Here is a 21,873-nt window from a genome sequence, read left to right on the forward strand (position 1 = left end):
ACACACACACACTTACCCACACACACACACACAACACACACCACACACACCACTCACTACCCACACATACACACACACACACACTCATACCCACACATACACACACAACCACAACCAACCCACACATACACACACACACACACTCATACCCACACACACACACAAACACACGCCCACACACACACACACACAAACGCACACACACACACACAAACGCACACACACGCACTCATACCCACACACACACACAAACGCACACACACGCACTCATACCCACACACACACATACACACACAAGCAAACGCAAGGACGAGCACACACACACACTCACCTCACACACACACACACACACACACTCATGCCCGCACACACACACACACATACACACACTCTCGTGTGCATAGACACAGAAAGCAAAACAAAGGCACACTCACAAACACTCAATCACAGAGACCGACAGACACACACAGTGAACACAGGGTGCTCACAGACACACACACTCTTGCATAGCACACATGTGCACACAAAGACAGCAAGACATGAATTCACACTCACACAGACAGTTTTCTCAGATGCTGTGGGAGTGTGTTGTCTCTGAAAAGCCCTCATTCTCCCACCCACCCACCCCTCTCTCTCTCTCTCTCTCTCTCTCCTCCCTCAAACACCGGGCTCCGTTGTTTTTCCACTTCTGAACACGATGAGCGCGTCCTCGCCGTCGGCGCCTCCGCCACATCAGCACAACAGCGCGGCACACTGGACGGCCCCGTTCGGCCATTTTGCCAAGCGTCGGACCGCTTTGAGATATTGGTTTAGGGGGTCCTGACCCGGCCTCAGGGTTTTGGTGGCCCTAAACAAGAGTGGGGTTGTGGCCCCAAAGTGTTGCCACAGCTTGTTCTCAAGGCCTTAACTGGCAACTGATTGAAAGAAAAACCACAAAAACCTGCAGGTACTACAGCCCCCTGGGAGTTTATTTTGACACCCCTGCCCTAAACGACCGCGTAGAGCACGGATACTCAAATCTGGACCTCAAATTCAAATCCGGTCCTGGTTTTCTTTTCCGCCCAGGTAATTTACTGAACAGTAAGTGCTACCGATTGGCCAGACTGTCTTCACACCTGACTCCCAGGTAAAGGGAGCGGGTGGAACACCAGCAGTTCCTGGACCCTGAGAGCCGTGATTAGAGTAACAGGGGCGTAGGGTGTTCACGCCAGCAGTCAGCTCTGGTCTGAATAATAACGCTGACGTCAGGTGTCTCCGTTCCCGAGTGGCTGTGAGGACACCAAGATCAACATCAGTGTCAGAAGAACTGAGAAGCACCCGTTATTACAAAACGCTGCTGCAATCAGAGCCAACTCCCTTGGGCCTGGTAGCTAGCAGCCTCCCTACCTCACTCTTCTAATGCAACCTTGCGGCTTGTCCTCGGCCTCCCATTGGCTATTCAAATTGGCCAATCACCTGAGAGGCATGGAGAGAATTTGTCTGACACATTCTAGAACGGTCTGTTCCTTGACTACTGTTTCCCAGAGGCCACATTCTTTTTAAAAAAAGGTGCATATGAGCCAATTGTTTCCCACAAAGTGTTTGTAATATAAATTATATGTATTGTACACCTGTTCAAACCAGGGGTGTCCAGTCTTATTCAAAAAGGGGCCGATGTGGGTGAAGGTTTTTGTTTTAGCCCAGCACTAGGACACCTGATTCTAATTAAGGTTTTGATTAAAGACCGTGAGTAGTTAATTAGGTGAACCAGGTGTCATAGTGCTGTGCTAAAGCAAAAAACCCTGGTGTGAACAAAGCAGATGCATCTTTAAAACATACATAGCAAGGGCTTACTATCCTGTCACTAGCTGGGGGGTATGCTGATGTAGAACTCAGCCTGTATTCAGAAAATTTCTCAGAGTGCTGGTCAGAGATCAGTTTCGCCTTTCGGCTCATGACGGGGAAGCTTAGGATGAGGACGGGGTACGCCTGATCCTAGATCAGCACTCCTACTCTGAGGAAACTCAGGGTCATAGCCCTGCTGTAAGCCTTTCAACCCTTTAGGCTGTGAGATCACAGATACGCGATTAGAATGTTCTCAACTGAACATTCCAATGCTAATGTAACGCTCGCTACTGGCAACTGAAAGCAGTGAAGTTCTAGAACGCTGACTTAGGATTTTGGAAAAAACTATTCCAGAAAAAACCTACTCTTCAGAGGGTTAATGGCATTTTTCTGAATGGGAGTTCATTTGGCTGGCTGAGGTCCACCTCTCTCCCCCTTCCTCTCCTGCACTGGCCCCGTTCATTTTTCGGATGTTCTCCTGCCTGGATCCTCTACCTCCGTCAGTGTCTCCCTCTCTCGATATTCATCCCCCTGTTAGGCACATTTACATCCCTTCTTCTCTACTCCACCCTACTCTTATCAGAAGCCCCTCCCCCTTCTCGATTGATGTCTTTGACCCGTTTTATCTCTGTCCATCTCACTCATTAATTTTCCCATTGATCTAATATTTTGCAGTCATCTCTAATCTCCCTCTCTCTCTCTTCCTCTTCTCTCTCTCTCTCTCTTCTTGCAGATGTGAAATGACTCTGTTGTTGTTCCTGTGTGCTCTCTGTCCCCTAATCCATGCATCCCCTTTGAACCTGGGACAAGGAGCAGGTAGGACCCCCCACTCCTTACCGCCCTCCCATTTAAATACAGATTCTTCACCTTAATCTCAAAAATGTCTTATTTATTCTAGTATTATTCTTATTTTATTCTTATTATTAATCTTATAAAAGTACAGTATTATTCTTAATCTTAATATTGTCCATTTTAAGCTTTTTATTTATTATTATCTTAATTTAAAGTTGTTTTTATTCTTATTCAGTACTAATTTTACTTTTTTCTTATTCAAATTCTTAGTATTACTTTTAATGTAATAAAAATTTACTGCAAGTAACTGTATTCAGTAAATTTTCATCTTAAGTTTAAGTTTTTTTTATTCTTATTCAGTACTAATTTTACTTTTTTCTTATTCTAATTCTTAGCATTATTTTTAATGTAATAAAAATAACTGTAAGTAACCGTATTCGGTGCATTTTTTTCGGCTGACTCATACTGTGGGGAGTTTAAAGAGTCGGGTCTGTAGATTACCAGTTCCCTCCGGCAGCTGCGGTAGCCAAAGCCACACAGCCGGACTGATGACGTGGGCATCAGCTGGACAATCTGTTACAGCGAGAGTCTATTTCTGTCCCCAAAACCGCCGCCCCTCCATCAGGGCCTCGGGCGTGAGCTCACGGCTCCGCGCGGCCGAGCTCGGGCACGCGGTGTAGAATAAGACAGATGGTGATGGCTACTTTCCAAGGCCTGTCGGTCAACATGCAAGATCATACAAGAAGAACCCAGGATGTGGGATTTCTCTCTCTCTCTCTCTGTCTCTCTCTCACATAGACACACACATACACACCCACACACACGCACACACACACACCCACACACACACACGCACACACAGACACGCACACGCGTACACTCACACACAGACACACACCCGCACGCATTGAAGCTGAAGTAGCATTATTCAGGAAATACATTTTTAGATATGTCTGTTCTTACAGTAATCTGTGTAAACATTAATACAGAGGAATAATCTATAAAGTGTACTCTCTCTTTTATTTGGCCATTCTTATATTCTTGTCCCTTTCTTTAATTCTCTCTCCTGTATTACTTCTTTTTCTTTTTTCATTGTTTTTATCTTACACCCCCCTCTCTCATTCACCTTCTTTCTCTCATGTCCTTTTGCTTTCATTCTGTCTCATTCCATCATTCTTTCTGGCATTATCTCCCCTTCTCCATCTCTCTCTCTCACACATACTTTTGCCCTCCACTTCTCCCCCCGTCCCGCCCCCTCCAGAAGACACAGGGGTCCTGCGAGTGACCATCCCCAAATCCCCGCGCCCCGCGGCCACCCTGGGGGGGTCTCTGACCCTCCCGTGCCTGGCGTCTCCGCCCCGTGCGCTGGGTCGCTCGTCCCCGGTCGCTCCGCGGTTCAAGTGGAGCATCCTGACCGCCGGTCGGGAGACGGAGATCCTGGTGGCCCGGGGCGAGCGGGTGAAGATCAGCGAGGCCTACAGGGAGCGCGCCTCTCTCCCCCGCTACGCATCCCACCGCGGCGACCTCACCCTGCACCTCCTCGACCTCCGCCACAACGACACGGGCTTCTACCGCTGCGAGGTTCAGCAGGGTCTGGAGGACGCACACGACCTCGTGCAGGTCAAGGTGAAAGGTAACTGGCAAGAGTGGGGGGGGGGGGGGGTTGGGGGGTCTGACCTCCTCGTGCATGGAAACAGGTATGGTGTTGTTCAGGCGTGTGTGCATGTATACAGGTATAGTGTTGTTCACACGTGTGTGTATACAGGTGTGGTGTTGCTCACGCGTGTGCATGTATACAGGTATGGTGTTGTTCACGTGTGTGCGTGTAAACACGCACACGTGTGAACAACACTATACCTGTTTACACACACACACGTGAACAACACCATACCTGTTTACATGCACACACGCCTGAACAACACCATACCTGTTTACATGCAGAAGGAGGTTGTTCACACATGTGCGTGTAAACAGGTGTGATGTGTTCACGTGTGTGTGTGTAAACAGGTGTGATGTGTTCACGTGTGTGTATGTAAACAGGTGTGATGTGTTCACTTGTGTGTGTGTAAACAGGTGTGATGTGTTCACATGTGTGCATGTAAACAGGTGTGATGTGTTCACGCGTGTGTGTGTAAACAGGTGTGATGTGTTCACGTGTGTGTGTAAACAGGTGTGATGTGTTCACGTGTGTGTGTGTGTAAACAGGTGTGATGTGTTCACGTGTGTGTATGTAAACAGGTGTGGTGTTGTAAACATGTGTGATGTGTTCACGTGTGTGTATGTAAACAGGTGTGGTGTTGTTCACACGTGTGCATGTAAACAGGTGTGGTGTTGTTCACACGTGTGCATGTAAACAGGTGTGATGTGTTCACGTGTGTGTGTCTAAACAGGTGTGATGTGTTCACGTGTGTGTGTGTGTAAACAGGTGTGATGTGTTCACGTGTGTGCATGTAAACAGGTGTGATGTGTTCACGTGTGTGTGTGTAAACAAGTGTGATGTGTTCACGTGTGTGTGTGTAAACAGGTATGGTGTTGTAAACAGGTGTGGTGTTGTTCACACGTGTGCATGTTAACAGGTGTGGTGTTCCATTACCGCCATGCTTTCGGCCGCTACGCCTTCTCTTTCGCGGACGCCCGGCTGGCCTGCGAGGGGATCGGGGCGCACATGGCCACGCCCGAACAGCTCCTGGCAGCCTATGACAGCGGCTACGAGCAGTGCGACGCCGGCTGGCTCTCCGACCAGACCGTCAGGTGAGTCCAGGTGTGAATATGTGTGAAATATCAGGTGAGTTCAGTCCTGCAGGCCTGTGGATCTGTATCAGGTTTAAATATGCATTACATATCAGGTGAGTTCAGTACTGCAGGCCAGTGGAGTGGAACTGCACGGGTGTGAATACATGTTAAATATCATGTTAAGAACATGCACATTCCGTTTGGGACACACAGCAACATGTGCGGATGATGGAACTGCAGCACAGATTGCCTGGAGGTCAGACAGGTCACATGCAGCTGTGCATGTGTCGGTGACATCATAGTAGTGTCATTGAAATGTCACTCTCTCTCTCTCTATCTCTGCACTTGCAGATACCCCATCCAAACCCCCCGCGAGGGTTGCTACGGTGACATGGACGGGTTCCCAGGAGTGAGGAACTATGGGACGCAGTACCCAGAAGAGTTGTTTGATGTGTACTGCTATGTGGAGAACATTGATGGTAATGTGTTTGCTCCTTTGTGTGTCCTCTAGTTTCAGAAACTTATAAGGCGTTATAGAATAGAATAGAATAGAATAGAATAAGGTACTATAGAATAGAATAGAACAGAATAGAATAAGGTACTATAGAATAGAACAGAATAGAATATAATAGAATAAGTACTATACAATAGAATAGAATAGAATAAGGTATTATAGAATAGAACAGACTATAATAGAATAGAATAAGGTATTATAAAATAGAATAGAATGCTTTATTGTCCAAACAAGTGGAAAAATTGCCTTTGACCTTTCTAGCAGTTTAAGAGACTATTGACAACTATTGACAAACACAGTACAATCAATGAAGTATAAAGAAAAAACATTCAATAAATGAAATTCTGTCCGTCCGTCTGTCCGTCTGTCCACCCTGCAGGTGAGGTATTCCACGTCTCGACCCCACAGCGCCTCACGCTGGAGGAGGCAGAGCTGTTCTGCCGGGCGTCGGGGGCGGAGCTGGCCACCACAGGCCAGCTGTACGCCGCCTGGAACGACGGCCTGGACCACTGCAGCCCCGGCTGGCTGGCGGACGGCAGCGTGCGCTACCCCATCGTTGCCCCCAGGGAGCGCTGTGGTGGATCCCAGCCCGGGGTCAAGACCGTCTATCGCCACGCCAACCAGACCGGCTTCCCCGAGCCCCACGCCCGCTACGACGCCTTCTGCTTCAGAGGTGGGAGGGGTCAGAAAAAAAAGGTTTATTGGCTGGGATTAGACTGTTGGTCATTGTGGGAGTGGCCAGAAAATTAGAAAATTTCATTGGCTGGGATTAGACTGTTGGTCTTGGTGGGAGGGATCAGAGAAAGATTGGTTTCATTGGCTAGGATTTATTCTGTTGGCTATTGTGGTAGTGGCCCAAAAATGAGAACTTTAATTGGCTGAAATGAGACTGTTGGTCATTGTCTATATCTATCTCAGGGCTGCTCAGCCCTGTTCCTGGAGATCTACTGCCCTTTAAGTTTTTCATTTCACCCTTTCAACCTGCTTTGGCACAACTGACTCTAGCTATCTGTCTCTGGTTGATGAATGAATGAGGTGTGCTTTGTTAGAGTTGGAGAGAAAACCTACAGGAAGAGGGTTGGGCGGCCCTGATCCAGAGCAACAATGAGTTAGGAGAAATGTGCCTTTTGTTCAGTGCACAACAAATCACCCAGTGTTATTTTAACTGAAATATGTAGCCAACCAAAGCACACACAATCATTCTATTTCTGAATGATTTCTGAATAATAGTGTAAATATGTGGTTCTGTTGAAGTTGTCAGTACTATGCAGGGACTCCACTGGCTTTCTAACAGGGTGGAATGATTATTTTACCCCAGTCTGATGAGAAAGCTCTATTCAGGGTAGTTTGCTCACCTGTGCAGGTAACGGGAATCCCCACACGGACGCCCCCATGGACTACCTGGCCACGGAGCCGGAGGACCTGGGGCAGGACATTGTGACCCTGATGGAGCCCCTGGAGGAGATCAGCCTGGGGGAGGTGAGCGAGGAGGTGGAGAGCGAGGTCCAGGGCGCTCTGGAGTCCTTCCCCGTTTTCGGGGGGCGGGAGAGGGGACGGCAGGAGGTCGGGAACGAGCCTCGCACCACCACCGCCGCCGCCTCTCGGGGTGGGCACCCCTTCCCCGTTGACCTCCAGACCCCCGTCACCCCGGCCTCCCCTGCCCAGGACCCCCGGCTCACATGGAAACCTGCCACGGTGGCGACCCCGAAATCTGGCAGGCCGGTTATCCCACACGAAAAACCTGGCAACCCAAAGCATTACCAGCCAACGGCAGAGACCGACCAGGAGTCTGAGGAGTCTTCCACCAAAAATCCTAAGCACCATCACCCCGTGCCCGTCACAAATAGGGAGTCCAGTGAGCCTTCGACTAAAGACCACGAACGTTATCATCCCACGCTGGCAACCAGCCTGGAGTCCAGTGAACCTGTAATAAAAAACCACGGGCATTACCAACCCATGCCGGAGACGAACCTGGAATCTGGTGAGCCTCTGGGCCAAGACCACGAGCAGGCCCACCCCACGCCAGACACGCACCCGAAACCTACTCCCTGGACCCCGGACAGCGGACTGTCCGATGGCTCCAAGCACTACCAGCCCATGCCGGAGACCAACCCGGAGTCCATCGAGCCTGCGGGGCCCCATTTCAACGTGTCCGGAGGGGCTGTGCAGGAACAGGAGGGGAGTACGTCGGGGGTCGTCGCCACAACAACCCCCAACTCCATCGGGAGCGGGCGCGGAACGTCCAGAGAGGGCCTGGCGGGAAGGGTGGAGGAGACCTCCGCGTCGACCGCCCGGCCGGGCGAGGACCGGGACCCGAACACACCCCTGACCCGGTCCACCCTAACGCCCGACAGAGAGACCCTCTCTGTCGACTCCGCTACGGAAGGTTCCGGAGAATTCGGCCCTGGACCCGAGGACCCGTGGGAGGCGGCAGTGGCCCATCGGGAAGAGCTGGGCGCCTCCGGCACTGCCAAATCCGCTGACCGTGTCACCCAGGGCCCCCTAAGCACGGTCTCATATGGTCCTGTCGACCAGGTCCATATTTCAGCACAGACCGGGCCCTCAGACACGTCCACAGGTAGAGTATGCATCTCTGTAGGGGGGGTGGAAGCAGTGGTGGATCTCTGCGAAGCTTCGTGGGGGGGGGGGGGGGGGTGGGGGGGGGGGGGGTGTAGGGGGCAGGGTTGGACCCAATTCACCATCACATTTTCCGACATTTTCTCTCGGGTACAATTAACACCATTGAGAATTTTCTAGTGCTACCAACTGCCTGGAAGGTTGCCTTTTTAACGGTCTTACATTCTGAATATTTCAGATATGCGCATTCGGCATTTTCACCTCTCACCTCTCTGCCCAAACAAAAAGAAAAACATAGAAGCATAAAATACTGCACTAACACACTCATTATTTGTGTTTAGCCCTTTGTTTATCCCGGTGAGTCAGACTGACGTATTAATCTCCTTTTCAAGGGAGCCCTGGCCAAAATGTATCAAAGAACTTATTAAAGATTGATTAAAGAATGGGAGAAGTGAGAAGTGTTTATCAGAGCACAGTTTTGCGTCTCTTGGGATGAGACAAAACAGGGTCGATTATTGATGAAAGTGGTTCCACTCTGCTGTACGTGCAGCCCGTTCAAAGGCAATCTTCCAGTCAGCATTACTGATCGCCCTACATGAGCGGAGGGAAACGCACCATTTAACAGTAACACTGGGACGGCTCGCTCTACTTCTTCGCTGAAGTAGGAAATCGGAAGAGAGAGAGAGTCAATCAGGATTAACAACAGGAAGTGAGCATACAGGTTTACTAAAAGAAAAAAAATATTATAAAACCAAGCACAGTTAAAAAGTAGCAGTACAAATGCAAAACGGCCTGCATGCCATGGAAGTTAATGAAACAGTCTTTAAAATGGCATAGGAGATTAATCCGTTTCCGTAGAAACTATATGTGTCTCCGCCCCCACAGAGGGAGACTCCGCCCAGGAGCACCCGGGTGTCATTGCCGTGGAGACGGTGTCCGAGACGCGAGAGGAGGCCCAGCCCGAGGGAGTCACGATCACCCTGCTCAGCACCCCGTCCGTCCCCTTCCACACCCCCGGCCCGACCACGCCCTGGGGCGAGCCGCGGACCTTGGTCCCGGAGGAGGCGGAGCTGGAGGAACAGGACATCCCGCTCGAAACGCAGCCAGGGTCCGGGGATGGGGCGACCACCGCAGAGGCGACGGACTCCCCGTATCTGTCTACAGCAACCCCAGTCCCGTCCCCCGAGGCGTCCGAAACACCTGCGCCCGACCCGGGGTACAGGCGCACCGCCACCTCCGACCAGGAAAACCAGTACCTGACCACAGCTTCCTCCATGCTGGCCTTCGCGGTCACTGACATGCCCGCGACCGCGACCGCGACCGCGATCGTGACTGCCGACGCCGACGACGCCTCCGACCGGGACGAGGAGAGCGGACACGATTTCGGCACGGAGGCCGCGCCTCTCGAGTCAGAGGTGACCCTCCTTCCCGACGAATCGCAGACCTCCAGCTGGGGGCTCCGCCCCTCCACCACCGCCCCCCAGGAGTCCCGGTCCGAGCTGGACTACAGCGGAGACGACCGCCCCGGCGGAGAGGACGTGGTCGTCCGGGAGCACGTCCCAGAATCCTCGGCTGAGCTCGAGGCCCCGCCCACCACCGAGTCTGTAGAGCCCAGCAGCCCCCCCGCCACCAAGGGGCGGCCTCTCGCGGAAACGGCCGGCCCAGAGAAGGACGTTTTTGAGGACCGGTCCCCCACGGTGGGCACGGAGCAGGCCCAGCGCGAGTTACCCCCCACCCAGCCGCCCACCCTCGCCAGCCTGCCCAATGAGAGGGCGGCGGTGGGGAGGGGGCGGAGCCTCTCAGGTAACGTCTGCGCCACGCTAACCATGCTAACCAACCTCCTGTTCCTTCTCGACCTGATGACGCACTAAAAAAGTACTACCTAAAAATCCAACCCCCCCGCTCCTCCCCCTCCCCCCACTTTCACCCATCCCCACTCAACAACCCCCCTCCAACCCTCGCTTCTACTATATGTGTATCTTCCAGTCTGGTTCACTGCCTGCCCCCTCAGCTCAACCCCGCCCACAAACAATCCCCCTCCTGTGTGGCCTCCCACCGGGTACTGAAATGAGGGACGACTCCACTAAATCGTTTGTCAGACGAATCAGTCTCTTGCTGTTGTTTTTGTTTGTTTGTTTTGTTTGTTTTTTGTTTTGTGCTTTTTTTTTTTTTTAGAGCCGTGACTTCTGTGAAGTACTCGATTTTCGGACCAGTGGTTTCTGTGAAAAAGGAACAATGATATTGTTTTTTTTTTTTGCCTGTACCCCCCCCCTCCCCCGCCCCCCCTCAAATTTTTCTGTGAGACAGGATGCCCTCTTATCCTATGCCTGCCTCTGTTCAGCTCCATGTCCTGTTTGTTTTAGGATGGAGAACCAGACATTCCTGTAACTGTTCAAAAAGAAGAAAATTAATTTCATTATCAATTAGTATCACAAATACTGACAAGCTCCAATTAAGTAAAGTATCTATCCACCCCAGCCCACAGCCAAATATGGTAACCAGCTACAGAGTATAACACAATATTGAGTTTCTAGTTAGATTTATTTATTACATAGATTTATTTATTAAGTTGTTGTTTTATTCAAATATACATGATTAAACTGACAGTTTCTTTCACGCTATAAACTGGTGCCATTGTTTTGGTAATCACCTGTTCCAGTATTACATTCATCACTAATGGACCCCAAGCAGCTGGGTGGGAATCCAAACAGAAGGTGATGCTGTTTCCCACTTTGGAGTTTTTATGATTACTGACAGAAATCATTGTGATGTCACTGGTATGAAAAAGATACTATACTCTACACTAAAAAAACTTTATGCTGTAGAACTGCTGAATAATAACGTATGGATCCCCTCAACTGATAGTGAAACGTATCTAAATCCTCCACAACACTTGTAAGTTCCAAGTTTTGATAGCTGATAGCCACGTGCATTTGCAGTGCTTTTTTCTGTATTGCAGAGAAAGAATAGCATTTGAAGAAAATGTGTTAATTACCATAGACTATATCAAATTCCTTTTCATTTTCTAACAGCGCTCTCCTGTGAAAATGTTTTCTATGTTCTTCAATGCCTGTTTAGAAATCTTATCAACTCCTATGTGGAAAAAAGAAGATTTTTCTTTGTAGAGAGTTTGACAAACATAAAGCCTGTTTTTATGAAAATAAATGGTCAGCTGTGCACTTTCTAGCATGTTCGGGTAAGAGGTAGCTTCAGCCCTGCAAGGTAACTGCCACACCCCTTTGGCTGCCAGCAGAAATGGATGACATTTCTGTAAATTAAAAAAAAACATGAACAGCAGGATTTGCATCACCTGCCTAAGAACATGGAATGTTTTGTGAGGTTTGGGCTGTTTCTGTGTATATTAGCTATATAATCATGATATTAGCTGCTGGATTATGGCAGTTATCTTGTAGGAGATTATTTTTTACATATATAACATATATAATGGATAGACTTTATATTTTGTCCATTTTGTAATGAAGAGACGTGACCTTGATTTGATGCTCTAAGCCACGATGCATATTTGAAGGAATATTTGCACAATGACTCAATGGACTGGAATGCTTCTAGAGGACAACATTAAAGGTGAAAGTCAAATGCAAAAAAAGACATTTTCCAGGTTTTTTTTCCCGTACAAATCTTCTGCAATGTTCTCCGTAGACAAATGTCTCCATCTGCTGGCACACAGTTGCACACTCATGCAAAAATGCTGGGCTGTGGCATTAAAGCTAATTTTCAGCATTGCGAATAGCTGCTGGCCACAGGTACATTTTTTCAATCAGTTTTAATCGAAAAGCTGATAGAATTCATAATTAATCCGAAAGGAAATGTATCAAGCATGAAAAAAACTACAAAGTGCATAAGAGATTAATTGAACATCATAATTTAACAGTGAATACCATACATAACTGATTTTTTACTCGATTATTATCAATTCATAAAAATATTCAGTAGATTCTCTATTGCATGTCACAGTTTACTTCACAAGTTTTTGGAATGTCTTAGTGCTAAAGCATTAAATGCTGCACCTCTGAGCCAAAATGGCGACTTTTCAAAGGCAAGTAGGCCTACTTGGTGTACGAGGAAATTTATGTGGGGGTACAAGGTAACGCAAGGAGTCGTGAAACTCGGAAGCGGCCTTCCGGAACCTTGTCGCCCGCACAGTCCCGGTTGTGTTGGTTTGTATGCGTCGGCTAAGTTTATCTCACGCACCACGCCGTAAACTCGGCGAGGCGCCTTCGCTGTTTTTCCGTTGCTCAAAAGTCTAGCCCGCGACCAAGCCGCCCGCCTCACCTAGCGTTGCCAGCATTGCCCACTGTGTGCTGTGTTTTAGATGCCTGTGTGGCCAGCCCCTGTGCCAACGGGGGTACCTGCGTGGAGGAAGGAGGGTATGCCAAGTGCCTTTGTCTGCCCACGTACGGAGGAGACTTCTGTCATAAGGGTAAGGGTGTGATGACGTTTCTCTCGCTTGAAAAAAAGTCCACCTTACCTCCCCGTGGCATTTGGGTATCCTCTTTACATCGTGTAACGTGCATAAATACAAAAAAAGTGTATTTTAAGGTCTAGGAGCACATAAAATGGATCATAATCTGTTTTTAAAAATAAATATTTTTCAGGAACAGCTAACCAGCATTAACAGAAATGGAATATATTCAAAATATATTGAAATAAAATGTATATTTGGGGTATTGCAACTCTGCACATTATATGGGAAAATAAGCATTTCTTAAATAATGGTGCTCATAAGTTTCATTATATTATCAAAAAGGTTCGCACATGTGCAATTTATTGCGGAGTATTCAATTTCTGATGCGGAGAACTTAAACAATAAAGGGTTTCTTGCTGGCTAAAGTCTGAATGTACTGGAACCTTCCTCACAATGGGCCTCATTCACAAAACTTTTCTTAAATTATTCTTAGTTTTGTTCTTAAAAATGTTTCTACGAAAAACTAATACGGGATTCATGACACATTTGTTGCAGACATTTGTTTTTGTGCATATCCCAGGCGTATGAGATGATGAATGCTAACTGTAAATTTAATGGGCAATCCTGTTCATGTGATTAGCATAAGGAAACGGCCTTAAATAAGTATAGATTTTAAAAAAAGATTAATGTCAAAATGTGCTTAGAAACGTTCTTACACGCAGTTTACGATCAATGCATGTTTTGTGAATGAGGCCCAACGTGCCCGACCTGCAGCTGAGCTTCGAACGAGGCGACACAAAACCAGACGGAACAGAGCAAAGCTGTCATTCAGACGATGAGTCATTGATCGGACTGGCGCAGGAAGAGTCTCTGCGAAGGAGATCAAAGAGTGATCAATATTGTACGGGTGTCACTCCGGCGTATCTAATTCTTTATGTGGGTCTAGCACAGTGCAGGACCCCTACCGAAAGGCCTTCCTGTATTTTCAAAAGACACCCTCTGGCTTAAGTTTATCCCTTTTATGGTTGCGGGTTACTTTTGCTTCCAGAGCACAAAGTGCTTTTGCAGAGAAGGGGAAATAGATCCTGGCTGCAGGGCAAGTTAATTAAAACTGGAAGCAAGTAGTGCTGAGGAACAACTGAGAAAGCTTCACTGTGTAATTAAAGGCAGATAACTCATTTGGGTAAATGACAAGATTTTGTGTCATTTCCGACTAAATGTATCTAACTGATACACACACGTGCACCAGAATCACAGATGTAAGCTTGACCCACAGACAATGGGGTCCTTTTCACCATTCATATTACTTCCTGTGTTATCATTTTAACTTCCTGTGTCAGTCAGTGGTGGTGATGCTGTTTTAACTCCATATGCGCAAATGAACTTTATTGGCAGGGTGATGATTAAAACAAACTTCCCTTGGCCTCTCTCTCTTTCTCTCTATTTAATTCAGTGTCTTTCTTTCATGTCCACTTTCTTTCTCAGTCATACCTCTCACTCCCTCTTTTTCTACCTCTCTAGCTCTCCCATTCCCTCAGTCTCTTTCTCCTTTCTCTTTCTCTCTCTCTCCCTCTCTCTCTTTCTCTCTCTAACTGTCTCTATCTCAAATTAAAATGCAAAATGCTTTATTGGCATGACAAGATATTTATTATATTGCCAAAGCACAGAAAAGAACATATACAATTGAGAACATAAACATAAATCTAGACATATGGTGTACAGACAAGTATAGGCCTGTCCTAACATGCACACTACTCTCTCTCTCTCTCTCTCTCTCCCCCTTGCTCTCTCTCCCTCTCTCTGTCCCTCTTGCTCCCTCTCTCCCTCTCCCTCTCTCTCTCTCAGATTTGGAGCAGTGTGAGGCAGGCTGGGAGAAGTTCCAGGGCTTCTGCTACAAGCACTTCTCCAACCGGAAGAGCTGGGAGGTGGCCGAGCAGCACTGCCGCATGTCCGGGGGTCACCTGGTCTCCGTCATGACCCCCGAGGAGCAGTACTTCATCAACGGTACGCCCCGCGCCTCCTCGCTCCTTCCCCCCCCGCCCCCCCCTTTATTCCTCCACCATTAAAATGAGCTCTCTGTGAGCCAGCAAACTCCAGGGACGGCTCTAGGTTGGACGTGCCGGGGATTTAAAAATAAGTGCTGTGTCCAAATCAGCGCACTTGCCTAGTGTTGAGTATACAAGCTGCATGCAAGTTGGATACAATGTGTATACTCAATAGTAGGCAAGTGTGCTGATTCGGACTCCGCCAGTCAGTTGTTAGGGGCCATTGACACAATGTGAGCTTCGGCATGGCCAACTGAATACTTTCCCAGCGTTCCTTTTTAAAAAATGTTGTTTCCTGACGAATGCAGCTGCAGTTTAAGCAGGTAATGCGGTGGTTAGCTGTAGAGGTTGATGTCAATAACCCCAATACCACAGTACCTCCCCAACTCAAACCCAATCTCACCCTTTCCTTCGCCTTTTAGATAACTACAAGGAGTATCAGTGGACCGGTCTGAATGACAAAACCATCGAAGGGGACTTTCGCTGGTCTGATGGAAACCCTGTGGTGAGTTAAACTCAGTTCAGCTGCAGTGAACTTAACCCTTATCTTTGACTTTCAGCCTGAGTTCAGGTTGGCCATTTTTAAAATTGTTATTCTTGTTTTTGTAAAAATTTGATGACTTTTAATGTTATGACAATGATTATTATTATTGTTGTTATTATTATTATTTGTTTGTTAGTAGTAGTAGTAGTAGTACTAGTAGTAGTAGCAGTAGTAGCAGTAGCTACAGCAGTAGCAGTAGTAGCACTAGCACTGGTCGTAGTAGCAACAGTAGTAGTGGCAGTAGTAGCACTAATGGCACAGGAAGTAGTACTAGTAGTAGTAGCAGAAGTAGTAGCAGTAGTAGTAGTAGTAGTAGTAGTAATGGTATTAGTAATAGTAGTAATAGTAGTAGAAGTAATAGTAGTAATAGTGGCAATAGTAGAAGTAGTAGTAGTTGTGGCAGTAGTAGTAGCATTAGCTACAGCAGTAGCAGTAGTAGCAGTAGCACTGCTCGTAGTAGTAGCAGTAGTAGTAGTGGCTATAGTAGCACTAAATGCACAGGTAATATTTGCAGTAGTAGCAGTAGTAATACTAGTAGTAGTAGCAGTAGTAGTAGTAGCACTAATAGTAGTAGTAGTAGCAGTAGTAGTAGTAATAGTAGAAGAACTAATAGTAGTAATAGTGACAGTAGTAGAAGTAGTAGCAGTAGTTGTAGTAGTAGTAGTAGTAGAAGTAGTAGTAGTAGCAGTAGTAGTAGTAGGAGAAGTAGTAGTAGTAGCAGTAAACTAATGTCTCTTCCTCTGTCAGCTCTATGAGAACTGGTACAGGGGCCAGCCGGATAGTTACTTCCTGTCAGGAGAAGATTGTGTGGTGATGGTGTGGCACGAGGGGGGGCGTTGGAGCGACGTGCCCTGCAACTACCACCTGTCCTACACCTGCAAGAAGGGCACCTGTGCGTACCGCCTGCCCCACGTACACCCCTGCAGCACTGCCTACCTACAGGGCTATGCTAATACACTCCTGTACTGCTACTGCTACAGAGCAATGCGAATACACTCCAGTACTACTACTGCTACAGGGCAATGCTAATACACTCCAGTACTACTACTGCTACAGGGAAATGCTAATACACTCCAGTACTACTACTGCTACAGGGCAATGCTAATACACTCCAGTACTGCCCCTGCTACAGGGCAATGCTAATACACTCCAATACTGCTACTGCTACAGTGCAGTGTTAATACACTCCAGTTTTACTACTGCTACAGGGCAATGCTAATACACTCCAGTACTACCCCTGCTACAGGGCAATGCTAATACACTCCAGTGCTGCCCCTGCTACAGGGCAATGCTAATACACTCCAGTGCTGCCCCTGCTACAGGGCAATGCTAATACACTGCAGTCCTTCTATTGCTACAGGGCAACGCTAATACACTCCAGTACCATGCATACGATAAGATACACAGATGATGGATTTGTGGATACGTGATTTGTGTGAGAGTCTGTGGGACAGAGAACCCCCCCAGGGATAGTATTGGTTGGACAAGCAGATCACTCTAGTATGTCCAACTGAATGCTTCCCCATGGTTTTTTGTCTACTTCTTTGTTCTATCCACAGGTTTTCATGCTCTCTGTTTATCTTACTGAAACCTGGCAGAAAAAAAGTTTTTAGTGTTTTAATTGTTTTTTTACCTACGTGTAAATAAAAGGAAGTCACAGTAAAAAACATTTTTTAAATTTTTTTTCATTTAATGTTTCTTGTACTGTTGGTTTCAGCATAGTAGACTATTACTATTCTTTAGAACAGAGACTCTTATGACCAGCGACTCATGTCCTCCACAAGGGACAAGGGAAAAATGTAATGTAAAGGGACAAAAAAAATAATTGCCAGGTCTTGGGGTGTTATGGCTGCTAATGGTCCCAGCAGTCGTCACGGTTACCCTGTGTCTCCGAGCAGCTTTCTGCAGCGAGCCGCCCGTGGTCCCCAATGCCAGGATGTTTGGGAAGCTCCGCTCGCGCTACGAGACCAGCTCTGTGGTGCGCTACTACTGCGCCGATGGCTTCCTGCAGAGGCACTACCCCGTCATCCGGTGCCTGCCCAGCGGCAAGTGGGAGGAGCCACAGATACAGTGTCTCCAAGGTGAGAGAGGGGGAGGGCGGGGTTAAAGTCCACCCAGAACTTACCCAGAAAGTCCAGTGCAGATTCTGTAGACCCATAAGATACTCAAATCTGCACTCTCAACACTGAACATTCATGTCTCCCCTGCTGTTCAGAGTAAGCCGTTACAATCTGAGGCATTGTTTGAATATTAATTAAGGGGTGTGGCCAAGCCTGGTTGATATTCATTATGGGGGTGTGGTCAGGCACAATATTGGTTGCGCATTGCTCAGTGATTGTTCTGTGCTGTTGTATTCCACTGAAATATTCTGTCACCAGCAGTCTGTAGAGTTTGTGGCTGTATACTTGCATTCTGTCTTTTTGAGTTCTTGTAAGAACGTGCGTCCAGGTGCACTTACAAGACTACACTTTGTACACTTTGCATTTCAGTTTGAAATGTATTTGTACTTAGACATCACCACTGCTGACCTCATACCTTAGCAGGAAACACGTCGACAGTACAAAAATACATTAATAAAGTATACTTAGACTTGTACACAGAATCCTCCTGCTTTCTGTCATCCATTTTCTTGGCTGAGTAAAAAACTATTATTTGCCCTCAAATATAGAGCAGAAAATGCAATGGCTGCTGGGAAGGGAAAGCATGGAAAAGTCTGCTTCAAAGCACACTTAGTTTTTTTAGTCCTCCCAAGAACATGAAGAGACGTCCTGGTAAAATCTCGCATTCTGGCCTTGTTGCGTTCTTCATTTTGGAACACACTTGATCACATGACCGTTTTACTTAAGCTCCTGCTATACACGCTAGATAGAACACAAGTATGGTTTGAAACACAACATGTGGCCCTGACAAACATGGCTGCCTGTTATGCATTGTGTTAGCATACCAGAGAGGTCAGGAAAGGAAGGTGATTGGTCGGGATGGGAGAGTGAGGATTATGGAGTTGTCTTACCAGATACCAAAGTCCTGCAGACTGGAAGCCCCGCTCTTCATGAAGTGGAAAGGCTCTGCCCATATATGGTCTGGTTTACTGCAGCATGTGACGCTTATCTGCAGCCAATCAGCTGAGCGGGGCACACAGAATGCAGAAGCGTGTGTACGTATGTATTATGTGCCCCTGAGACGGAGGCTGTGGCGATGGGGCCTTAACAGCGTGAGTCTGGGTCCGCTTTGCTTCCAGACCCCGCCAGCACAGTGGAGGGAGAGCAGGGCGCCGCCCTCCCCGTCGAAAAAGAAGAAGGGGTCGTCCAGGGGACCGCCACCGAGAAGGCCACACTCCGGTTCTGGGACATCAAGTGGAATTTTTGAAGCCCCACTCACTCCCCTCTCTTCTCTCCCTTTAACCCCCTCCCCTACCCTGAGCCCCTCCCACACCCCCACCCACTGGACCTATCGTAGAGCTGGGCCTTCACTTGATATCGAGGAGCGACTGTATGTTTTTTAGCACTGAGTATTTTCGATCCTCCAACCAGGTTAAAGACGCAACAGAACTCCACCCAAATGCTTTAGTAGGATACGTGCACTCACTGGTCCAGGTTAAGAGAAAAGGAATCACAATATTTCATTTTAGCCGACACCTGACATTTTGGCTCTTGCCTTGTCGCACACCCATGAAAAATTCAAGAGCCAATGCGTTGGGTGTCACCTAAAATGAAATAAAGGAAGACACGAGAAATGGATTACGAATTTGTGTTTTCCTTCTTTTTTTTTACCTTATCGATTCTCTGGCCAGTCCCATGTAACTCGTGGGTGTAAAACAAGGGCGTCCAATCTTATCCAAAAAGGGCCGGTGTGGGCGCTGGTTTCTGTTTTAGACACCTGTTTCAACTAATTAACTGATCATGGTCTTCAGTCAAGACCATGATACCTACAAGTAAAATCAGGTGTCTTAGTGCTGGGCTAGAACAAAATCCTGCACCGACACCAGCACCTTTTTGGCTTATGCCCCTGGTGTGAAACACCCCTCATCTGGGTGGGTGGGTCCTTCCGCTCACTTCCCGAAATTTTAGGGTGTTCGCTGTCCCGGGGTCCTGGCTGCATCACAGAAAGGGGTCTGGATTCTCCCCAGTCCCCACACCGCTCCTCACCGATCCTCCTCCTCTGATTGGCTGCTTCCATATTCGGCGCTTGGTGGTCAGCAAATCAACAAGCAACAGCTGGATGTGGGAGACTGAGGCTTCGGCCAACCACAAAATGGGCGGAGCTCTTTCATCCTTGTTATCTTTCATGTATTACGCAACTATAGCAACCTGGGAGTGGGTGGAGAAAGTTTTTTTGAGTGATTTGTAAAAGTTGGTAATTGACAGCAAATGTTAGTCAAGCCCATTATGATGTTTAAGGACCCCGCCCCTCCACACTGTCACTGTCAGCAACCGATCTACTGTCGAGATTGGAGTGGGGGAGCAGTCAGGATGTGATGTCATCAGGCAGGGTTAATGATGGCTTGCAACTCCAAAGCAGTTTTTTCTAAAGCACTCTGTATTTCTGAAGACAAATTTCTAAAACTCTTTGTTTCCAGCCTTTTACTGCACACATAACATTTCTTTTAGTACTGAGAACCATTGATGAAACGTTAGCCTTTTCCAGTTTAATTCACGAATTTACCCATGCACTTTCTGAAAAACAGAATAATCTTACTGACACGGTTCTATGGGAAAGCTTTATGTTGTAATAAAGTTTCGTAGAATTAAGTAACAACGTTCAGCTGCCTTAACCTAACGTCAGGGGCTGTCATTGACACAGTTAACATTTGAATAAGCCTTTGTATTTGTACATAAACACAGCGTTTTCAAAAAAAACAAAAAACTTTTGTTTCTCAAAAAAGCCAACCTGATTTCAACATAAATCTGCAACGAATGTCATTTTAAATTAATTAAACAAGAATGTTTTAGAATTGTATTTGAATAAAAACATAATGGTCTCTCGGTACGGCTTGTCTTTTCCAGTTCTTTGTGGTTTGACTCAGTAATTTCCAACTCTGTGTCTCCATTGTGATCTCAATTTCTAAAAGGCCAACATTTAAAATGGGGAGGGGGGGGGGGTCTTGGGTTGCCACTCCACTGACTATCATGGGCACATCTAGGCTAATGGCCCCTTGGCAACAGCTCTATGTAGCCTATGTCTAGGACCTGCTCTGATGTCTAATACATATTTGATCTTGCCTGGTGTAATTGACCCAGCCAATATGACCAGAAGGGGTTTGCACTTATTGAGAGTATTTCATTGGTTACAATACACCAGACAAGATCAGTGAAGCGTAGAAAAGTATTGAAATGCAAAACAAATACGTATTTGACCCAGGTCTGATCTCAACTTAAGAAATAACAGTATCAAATGCTTCTCACTTGTAGATCTGAATCTATGATGCTGTCTCAGAGCAGCCGGTAGTATTTCAGACCAACAGTGACCTTTAACGTTGTGCCTGCTGTCGTTGTGGGTGGCAACACTTGGACACTCTCAGCTGCTATAGGTCAGGCTGTTATTTTAACGGTTGTGCCTCGAACCCGCCGAATTTCCGCTGAGTGAGCAAATGCTGTAGTGACGATGTTTCACCACTAGATAGAGCCATTAAGTAATGTTGCTTTCCCTCTATAAAATAAATGCATAGAAATCTGACCGCGGTCCAGGGTAGAGTCATGTGGTTTGTTGTATGACCGATTCGATTCAACAGTGATATCAAGCATTTTGTTATAATGGTACTGATTACGATTATAAAAGTAGCCTATTTTCCTATGAAATGTGATACTGTCGATACACGTGCGGCAGTGCTTTTTCTTGACATTACAAACTAATCAGGTAAAAATGGCCTTTTACATTACATTACAGGTATTTGGCAGACGCTCTTATCCAGAGCGACGTACAACAAAGTGTATAACCATAACCAGGAATAAGTGTGCTGGAAACCCTAGAGGGAAGTACAGTTCCAAGTGCAGGGAACGACCGCGTAGTTTAACTTGGACCCTGTAGGTTAATCTGATTAACACAAACAAAAACAGGAACAAAGAAGTCTATGCAAATAATACAAGCAATACTTGAGTAGGCGCGAGTGCAATAACTAAGTTAACTAAAATAAACAGCTTACCTAGCTACAACCCTAAAATTACATAGTCAAATTAGAGACTACAGGGAGGTAGGGAGGGATGGGGAGAGGTGCGGCCTGAAGAGGTGAGTCTTCAGTCGTCGCTTGACTTGTCGGCCTTTGAAACACTCTCCAGAAAGGACGGCATATTAATAACATTATTATCACTCCAAATCTTAAAACGGAAATTCTTCTCTAGAAGAATTAATCATCAGTAGCCTAATTCCACATTCCACCCCAGAAAAATGCACACACAAACAATGTTGCAATAAAATAAAACGG

General features: G+C 47.0%; 1 protein-coding gene across 1 annotated transcript in view; it reads left to right on the plus strand.

The window, feature by feature from the left end:
- LOC135260192 (brevican core protein-like) overlaps positions 1-20,441 on the plus strand; it is a 31,346-nt gene extending 10,905 nt beyond the window's left edge. Inside the window, exons 2-14 of the mRNA XM_064345381.1 lie at positions 2,558-2,640; positions 3,878-4,249; positions 5,193-5,367; positions 5,701-5,828; positions 6,243-6,536; positions 7,227-8,441; positions 9,326-10,243; positions 12,774-12,881; positions 14,712-14,870; positions 15,334-15,416; positions 16,203-16,347; positions 17,354-17,536; positions 18,694-20,441. Coding sequence (XP_064201451.1) covers positions 2,558-2,640; positions 3,878-4,249; positions 5,193-5,367; positions 5,701-5,828; positions 6,243-6,536; positions 7,227-8,441; positions 9,326-10,243; positions 12,774-12,881; positions 14,712-14,870; positions 15,334-15,416; positions 16,203-16,347; positions 17,354-17,536; positions 18,694-18,821 — 3,991 coding nt within the window. The 3' untranslated portion in view covers positions 18,822-20,441. The remainder of the gene's footprint in view (positions 1-2,557; positions 2,641-3,877; positions 4,250-5,192; positions 5,368-5,700; positions 5,829-6,242; positions 6,537-7,226; positions 8,442-9,325; positions 10,244-12,773; positions 12,882-14,711; positions 14,871-15,333; positions 15,417-16,202; positions 16,348-17,353; positions 17,537-18,693) is intronic.
- Positions 20,442-21,873: the final 1,432 nt, after the last annotated feature.

The sequence above is a fragment of the Anguilla rostrata genome, chromosome 8 (assembly GCF_018555375.3).
Source record: "Anguilla rostrata isolate EN2019 chromosome 8, ASM1855537v3, whole genome shotgun sequence".
In the NCBI taxonomy this organism is placed as follows: Eukaryota; Metazoa; Chordata; class Actinopteri; order Anguilliformes; family Anguillidae; genus Anguilla; species Anguilla rostrata.